Genomic DNA, 8,813 nt, shown 5'->3' on the forward strand with positions numbered 1-8,813 from the left:
CTAATATATTCTATTTATTTGTTATATATAATATAATATATATATATATATGTATGTATGTATGTGTGTATTTATGTAAATGTATATTTAATATACTCATTTTTTGTTATATATATATATATATGTGTGTGTGTGTGTGTACACATATATATATTGATTGAATTACAGGTATATATTGTGTATCTATATATATAGTGCATACAGACAAATATAGAGCAACTTTTTTTATATTTTATACGGTTTGAGAGTCTAGTTCGTTAATATGTAATAGCATGCCTAATTTTTTTAACTTGATCAATCATTCGCGAGTTATTCGTGCGGTGTTAGCTTACACCCTGAACCTCTCGAATATTTTAGCCGCTTCAATTTTTTACACATTCGAATACAAACCTAATACATCATAGAACCGTAAACTCACTATATAGGTTCGCTTCTTCTCATAACAGGTGATAGTGGTGTGGGTAAATCCAATCTCCTGTCTCGGTTTACAAGAAATCAGTTCAGTTTAGAAACAAAATCAACTATCGGTGTTGAGTTTGCAACACGTTCAGTGGAGATCGACGGCAAAGTTATCAAGGCCCAAATATGGGACACTGCTGGACAGGTAAAGTCTAGCTACGACAGTTCATAATGGGGGTTGCTAAACAGACGATAAGTGTTTATATGAGAGCTTAATCGCTTGTCTTGAGGGGTTTTTTTATTAATCGCATTTTCCATCCATGGTTTTTAGCTAGTCAAATTGAACACACATGTACACAGCGTATTGCTTTTGAGATCACCGTTATATCTATGCCAATCACAAACAGGAGCGCTATCGAGCTATTACGTCAGCCTACTACCGTGGGGCTGTAGGGGCACTGCTCGTATACGACATTGCCAAGCACCGAACATACGAGAACGTCCAGAGATGGCTTACGGAACTGCGCAACCATGCTGACTCGGATATTGTCATCATGCTTGTTGGAAACAAAAGCGATTTAAAGCACTTGAGGTGTGTTATAGAAGACATTCTATTCCTTCTTATTGGCGAGATTGCCTCGGCTTCGTCAGCAGTTGTCTACTCAAAACGTCAGCGCACGCGTTCAGATTTTCAATCGCGACCTTCGATTTGTTATGGGATTTAATGGTCACGCACATACACGCATGAAGTATCAAATCTGCATCTCGTGGTGTCTGATCTTGCTGCTATGCCCGATCAAGTGAGTTCGGCCTGGTCGGCGTATGTTTGTAAATAACTCACTTTCCAATCCGTTTGATATCGCTTCCTTGTAGATCAGTAACTGAGGAAGATGCGCAAGCGTACGCCACAGAAGAGAGCCTTCGCTTCATCGAGACATCAGCGTTGGAAGCCACAAACGTGGAGGATGCGTTCGTGAAGACACTGGAGGTATGCACATGAGCATTTGCCGCTGGGTTAAATATAAACACAGTATTGCAAAGTCACGCTCGTGTTATGCAGGGTTTACGAGCTAACATTGGGGCCGGTTATAGGTGTTGTCGTAGTAAGGGGACGTTTATCTATATATACAAATATGTCGATATCGATATGGAGAATAGATATGACGACTGTGAGAGCCTACACCCGGACGGGTAGAGATATTAAGGGCTCTTAATAGACCATTATGGATCATGCTATCTCTTAGACACACTTATTTGACGCCTGCAGGAGATCTACCGCATTGTTTCTGCCAAGGGACTGGAGGAACCTACTGACAACGGTAAACCCGATACTATAACTGTGGCGCCCACAAACGAGTCTGAGAGTCCGGCCGAGAAGAAGGGGTGCTGTTAAATTCAGAGCAGCTGATTGACTTCTTGAAGAATCCTTTGTAGTGCATGCTTTCGCCAATAAAATAGCTTTGCTTCGTGTATACGTCTATGTAACACACTAGCTGGGGAGTAGCATAAGTGTATCCTACGACTTCGTAGTGACTGGAGAGTGGTTTCATACGAGCGACAATTCTGACTGCACTGCAGCCCTGAATAAAATGGCTGCTGATTTTGGTCTATCATAAAAGCATTCGCAATAGTTTCACCTCGTATGGTCTCCTCACATATATGTATATTTTTGTTGTACACTTATATATATATATATATATATGTGTGTGTGTGTGTGTGTGTGTGTGCGTGTGTGTGTGTATGTGTGTGTTAATATATAATGCTCTCGTAGATAAGCATGCATACATAAATCTGTTAACTATATATACAGCGCATAGTCTGAACATAGAATTGCTGCTTTGCATTTTGTTACAATTTCATGGATGAAGTGAGAAATACACCTTTGTTGTCTGGTGTAGCTGAGAACTATATTACAAGTACGTCTAACCTTAACAGCCATGTTACCACCACCGGACATGTATACGTCTTTTAATATACAGTTGGTCTCATTGTGATATTGCTACAGAATTACGAACCTGCGTGTCCAAGCCCTGTACACAATGGGATGTATATCAATTTTTTTCTAAATAAATAATACTAATTTTAGCAATGTGTAGACTGACACATACAGTACGTATCATAGCCTCCTTGTTAAATTTTTAGGAGGCTATGTATGTATGTATGTACTTAATTTCGAGACTCACTCCGACATATATTTTGGGCCTTTGTCAAAAATATTTATCCAGGCCTTCGGAGCTTTTCGTCCTTTCCTCGGCATCGTCATCATCATCATCTTCAGCTCCACGATCCTTGACCATCATAGCAACCATCATAGTAGGGGGAATGAACGCGATAGCCAAACCAATGCACACCAGCAACTGAATCTTGTACGCTACTAGTTGCCACTCGAGCATCCACGAGAACATGGCACCCAGAGACTGCACACCCTTGTAGCAACCAGCATATCGTGACAACACATTGGGCGTGTTAGCAATGGGTCCCATTATCCAGTAGGCATATGTCTGCACAATGGAGTCCGCTATTCCCATACACATATACAAACCTGCGGGGATCCAGTACGTACTGCCGTCTGTGTATTTGATACGCGATTTGGGCGAGTTGTCGTGCTCGTAGTTTTAGGTAAACTGAAACCACGCTGCATACGCCCATTGGGCTATGTTAAAAGTAGAGATGATGATAAGCCCGTATATGGCACGCTGGCGACGACCCATGAACCTGTTGTCTAGGAACACCGTGCCGATGGCATACGCACCAACCATCTGCATGACCCAGTAGACTGCACTATTCAATCCCCGTGTCTCCGGGTCAAATAGATTGCCGTTGATAGCACCGAATTCGTAGGTGTAGAACCAATTGGATTGGATAATGAGCGGGGTGAGTAAAAGCATATACTTGTTTTGAAATAGCCTAAACACAGACTTCAGTTCAGCGGCGGGTGAGGCAGCCTTGTCGAAAGTTACAATGTGGCCATCGGCTTTGATCACTCTTGAGGGATGTACCGTTAAAAGGAGAGCAACCACAGCGCCGAAAACCATGATACCACAGAACATGAAATATGTGGCTTCATTCATACTGGTAATGTCCTCACCACCTAGTTGGGAAAGTTGCAAAAGGGATGTGTGAGTCTATTGTGCCAAAATGAGCATTAGCATATGCCATGGTACACCACACACCATATTACTAACAACAACCTATGCATGGCCAGACTCGTAAACACTGACCATGTAACACAATCACGAAGGAAGCAAACGCAGTCAGATTTAAAACTTGATAAAAAAAAGAATAACTGTATATTGAGCAGATGGGACTTTTCAACCAGAGTGGCAGATATAAAATAAAACTTTCCATCCAAACCCTAAAACAGCAATTTACGCATGACAAGTCCTTGCGTCATGCAAAATTGTTGCCATACATGTGTTGGTATGTAGCAAGCATTCATCAGTAACAGACGTACGTAAAAACCATCGAAGAATGCGTACTCAAAGAATTTAGAAACACAGCAACGATATTTGCCAGATAATCGTACCAGTGTTTATGAAAAAGGTAATCCCTCCTCCAACAACTCCACCCAAGTTGAATATAATCCAAAAAAGATCGGTGAACATTCCTTTTTTGTCCTCTGTTGCGTAAGACATACTCATTGTTTCTGGAAGAGGGATGAAGAGGGATGAAGAAAAGGAAATGATCCGCATTATCGTGACCTAATTTAATCGACTTGAATAGTACGTATTGTATATCGCGCCAGTGAACAATACAGAACACTGGGCAGAAGGCAGACATACCTTAAAACTGTCACAGACATAGGGAGAAACGCGCGCTATAGCTCCGCAAACCCGAAAGTATACAACAGAGCGGGGGACTTTAATATATCAAGCCAAATTATGTACAGAATCGAGCAGTCCAGGTCCCCTTCGGCGTATATCTAGTCCGGAATTTTTTTAAATAAATACATTCACTAAACGAATCCTAACAATGATTGCGATAAATGTATATACCTTGAGCAGTCCAGAGCATTCCGGCACCCACCCCCAGAATAGAAGACGCGGCAATGGCCATACCGACATACTTGTCATCCTGTCTCCACAAATACACCGAAATTGAGTAGAAGCAATATGTCAGACCTCCAAGAACCATCAATAGCTTGTTTCCAAACAAGTTGAACAAGAGACCTCCGAAGTAGCCCGCTATGGCAAAAGTACCATTGAGCGCTGCATTCATTGCAGCAGATACGGCCGGATCAGATCCACCCGCATTACCCAATCCTTGCATTGCATTGAACATACCAGGGCAGCAGAAACACACAAAACCTGCGATTATGTTCTGTGAGCAGCCAGTCAGCAAGCTTGTGGGTAGGGGTACATCGAGCTTACGGGCGAATCCTGCGGATACGGTGGATACATCGAAGTATTCATTAGCTACTTCGATGTCTACTTTGGACTCTTGGCCTACCTGATACCTGTTTTGGCTCATGATAATGATAAGGATGATCTGGAGCGTGGTGGTAAGTATGTACCATCAGCCTCTAACTGTATATACTACTTCACTGGGTTAAAAAAGGGCCCGCGACTACAATACTGTAACATATTAGGTACAATGAATCCCATTCCTATGCTTTCCATTGAGAAACTAGTCAACGGTACGTAGCCACCTTGTCATTTTTAATTAGGCATACACTATTAGACACCGAATGTTATGTGCAACACTATGACTGTGGAGTGTGGAACTGACATGGACTCTGCATCTCTGTGCTCACTTTAAAAATACCCCCAAAAATCCCTTCCTGTCTGTCTTTTGTCTACAAAGTATATAAAAACGGCATCAATGACTGAAGAGTGATGAGTCGGAACTCGGCACTCGGCAGTGTGTGAGCACTGAGCAGTGTCGGCACTTCTGTCCCGTGGTGGGCTGAGTCAGTCAGTCGTGTGACGCCTTGACCGCGTGAGCGAGCCGTGAGGCCGTGAGCCGTGAGCCGTCTAATTCGTTGATAGAGTATTATTTTTAAAATCAATAGAAATCTATATGGATTCTATTTTTTTTTAAACAAATGGGGTTTTTTTTCTTTTTCGCTACAGTTTGTTTGTTGTTTTTTACAAAAACACTTTTAGTTTTTTAATTTTAAAATGGATCCAGTGGTCTGTCTCTGTGCTCCACAGTCCACACTCCAGACTCATACAGTCCAGTCTCCAGTCTCCAGTCTCTACTGGTCCACTTCCTCTGCCTCAGAAGTCAGTGACTCGTAGTCGTGAGTCAGGGTCAGGGGCTCAGTCTCGCAGGGCTGACTGGCTCATGGCTGAGCCGCTGAGGGCCTAGGGGCCAGGGCGGCCCGGAACTGGGCCCCGGGCCGATTGATCAAGATCAGCCTCACTCCTTCGTCCTCCTGAGTCCTGACTCGTTACTTCTATTTACGTATGTGCATATGTAAATATGTTTGTTTTTTTTAAACTTTTTTGGTTGTTGTTTGTTCACTAATTTTTCGTGTTTTTTTTTAACCTAAAACCAAAATATAAATCTCCAAATCTAAAAGTACATACATTTCATATGAGCTCATTGAATTCGCGTGTCTCAACTCTCCAGTGATCCAGTCTCCAGTCTCTACAGTCCACACGACCAAATCTACGCGAAAGGACTCCTTAATCCTTTGTCTCCACTCCAGTCTCATGGAGTCATTATCATTGATCGACTCATCGACATGATCCCTGTGATATATATATAATTCTATTTTATTTTCATAAAAAATCAAACTTTATTTCGACAATGTGGGTTAAATATTTGTTTTTTTTAACATATGTTTTTTATACAACAAAAACATAAAATTTCTCGCATGTACTAGAATACCAATATTTATTTACCTACACATAGTGACATGGATCACAATTTAGTGAACCGTACAATTCCTTACATTTTGTGTTTAATTATTTGTAATGTTGAGTCACTCTTTTGAGTTTTGACTCGATCACCCTAACAGTAAAACACTCAACACTCAACAGTCAACACTCATGACAAAAAGCATCTATGAAGTTAGAAATAGCCATAGTTTAGCCATAGTGCTTTCAACTTTCAGGTAGGTAACTAGTAAGCTATGTATGACCGCGGTATATGTCTGTATGGGGCAGTTTAGTACAATACAATGTGCAGTAGCTATACACCAAGTGGAAGCTTTCCCTTGTAATATTGAGATACGAGGATATGTGTTGTCGCATTGCTGTAATATCCACAAAGATGTAAGTCTGACTAATAGAGTGATTGAACCAAATTTTTGTAGCGGGTTGATTGAATTCTTAGGAACGCAAGTGAATTTTTTTGGAAGTACCATCGAACTTCGAAGCCACGAAGCAGCGCATAGAACCGATCAATGTAATTCGTGAAAATTGGAAGAATCCGTGCTCGACAATTGATTGGACGAGGTCATGGTTGGTAGGGGTTGAAGGTGGTGTCGATGTATTTCATATGGTGGAGCCTGTAAGTTGGTAAATAGCCACTGCTGGAGTTTTCAATAAATTCCCACATAAAACAGTTCTGTTGCTAAAATTGCTGAGTTAGGGCCTTTAGAGGGGCCTTGGCGGGTCCTATGCTGCCGTGGCCGAGAGAGAATGTGTCATATTGCTGTTGTATGTAAGGTGGTTGTATTTTAAAATATACTGTGTTGATTATTCGCTCAGACTATTTACTTTATAAATACATAGGGAAGACAGAAACTAATCTGAAGAAGTTGTGCACTCATCAGTCTTCACTGCCCATCCGTCTCAATAAAATAGCTTTTCTCTTTTTCATAAAAACAAAACAATTGTGTTTTTTTTTTAAATCCAAAAATAACTATTGAATACTTGAACTCTTTTGTTGTGAAGTCTTCCTCTCTCTGCTCTCTTCTGTCGTCTCTCTCTCTGGTGTGTGTTGTGTGTGTGTTGAAGGCGAAGTCTTGCCCTACTCCTAAGGGCTCAGGCCTCAGGGCTGAGCTTGAGTCCCTGACGGCCTAAATAAAGGCTATTCGCCCTGCCTCCCCCGACCCCAATAAAAATAATTACCATACCAACAACACATATCATTGGCTGTGTGACACTTGTTATTTAACGCCTTCATTTTTTTATATGAATTTTTCTTCAGCCGACTTCTCCTTTGCAGTCTGGACTCTGGACCCTGGGATAATCTGCTGGTAAACGACACGTCGTTTGGTGTAGCCGACATGATGTATTTATTAGCGACATCCGACAGGGTGTCAGAGTCCGACAGACGCCCCGGTGTTTTTTAATTGTTTTTCGTGTTTAGACCATTTTTGAAAAACCCATTTTAAGCCAACTTCTCAGTTAAATATCTATAGCACCATCACTTTATATTTGCATCAAGAGACCTAAGAACAACATATTAGTTAACTTTTTTTTTATAACTTTAATCAATCAGTTGGAAAAAGTTGTACCTGTCCTGGCTCAATTTATTTAGGACTGGTTGTTCAGCTACACCCGGCTAAACAGTAATATTTAGCAGGCGTTAGGCGACGTGCATTATATGTCGGGACGGGTCATCTATGTATGACCCATATTTCAGACGACATGCAGCGGCATCATACCAACCCAGCAGCTCTGACTCTCTCTAGTCTCTCCTGATCTCTTGATCAATCTCTCTCAGACTGGCAGACTCCCTTTCTCTTCTCCGGCAACACTCCACACTCACACTCCTGTATCCACACAGAAGAGAGTGTAGTAGCTGTAGTAAATTATAGTAGCTCTGACTCTGTCTTTTTTTAAAAGACTGCAGTAAATAAACATTTTAGACTTTTAGAGAGAAGATAGACCGATAGAGTGATATTTAGACCGATAGAATATTTGGAGAGGAAGGAAGATAGAGAGCGAGGGAGAGGAGGCGAGTAAATATCAAAGACGCACTTTTTTTTTTAGAGTATAGATAAATAAAACACCACCTCCTAATAAATAGAACAAGGAGGCTATGGATAAAAGGAAATAAACAATACATGTCTGTCCCATAGTCTACAGTCATTCAAGTCGAATTGCAACATGGCACCACTTCTGACCTATTTTTCCCTTCGAGGTCGCGGTGAGCCCATTAGGTTGACATTGTCTCTTATAAACGATGGCACAGACGGCTGGGAAGAATCCTCTGTGGACTACAGTCACCTCAAAGCTAGCGCAGGCACAGCTGAAAGTCCGGTAAGTAACCGGATTGATTAATACTAAAATCTTTATCGTCATAATGAGCTGTCAAATATAGAACTATACGGCGTGTATAGCTGAATTCCTGAATAGATACCTCGCTTGTCCGATCCTACAAAAATCCAAGCGCTGAATACATGTGGCAGACTGGGCAAAGCATACGAGCCCGGATCAATCGAAATGGTAGTTTAGGGATAACAGCATTCTAGCTATGTGACAAATGGTAAAACTGATATCAACAACCCAACGCAA

At 41.5% G+C, this 8,813-nt stretch overlaps 3 protein-coding genes across 3 annotated transcripts in view; 1 reads left to right on the top strand and 2 right to left on the bottom strand.

Moving 5' to 3' along the window:
• Window positions 1–1,792, top strand: part of SARC_09317 (Ras-like protein Rab-11B) — a gene marked incomplete at both ends in the record, with an annotated part of 3,713 nt that extends 1,921 nt beyond the window's left edge. Inside the window, 4 exons of the mRNA XM_014296669.1 lie at window positions 447–604; window positions 807–991; window positions 1,273–1,387; window positions 1,667–1,792. Coding sequence (XP_014152144.1) covers window positions 447–604; window positions 807–991; window positions 1,273–1,387; window positions 1,667–1,792 — 584 coding nt within the window. The remainder of the gene's footprint in view (window positions 1–446; window positions 605–806; window positions 992–1,272; window positions 1,388–1,666) is intronic.
• Window positions 1,793–2,606: 814 nt separating this feature from the next.
• SARC_09318 (hypothetical protein) lies at window positions 2,607–2,927 on the bottom strand (the record flags this gene model as incomplete). Its single annotated transcript, XM_014296670.1, has 1 exon — window positions 2,607–2,927. The coding sequence occupies one exon, from the start codon at window positions 2,925–2,927 to the stop codon at window positions 2,607–2,609; it is 321 nt and encodes a 106-aa protein (XP_014152145.1).
• An 87-nt stretch (window positions 2,928–3,014) lies between these two features.
• On the bottom strand, window positions 3,015–4,869 carry SARC_09319 (hypothetical protein; the record flags this gene model as incomplete). The annotated part of the gene is made up of 3 exons (XM_014296671.1): window positions 3,015–3,490; window positions 3,926–4,045; window positions 4,395–4,869. 3 exons carry the CDS (start codon window positions 4,867–4,869, stop codon window positions 3,015–3,017), a joined length of 1,071 nt encoding a protein of 356 aa, XP_014152146.1.
• Window positions 4,870–8,813: the final 3,944 nt, after the last annotated feature.

This window comes from Sphaeroforma arctica (assembly GCF_001186125.1).
Source record: "Sphaeroforma arctica JP610 unplaced genomic scaffold supercont1.934, whole genome shotgun sequence".
NCBI classification, from domain to species: domain Eukaryota; class Ichthyosporea; order Ichthyophonida; genus Sphaeroforma; species Sphaeroforma arctica.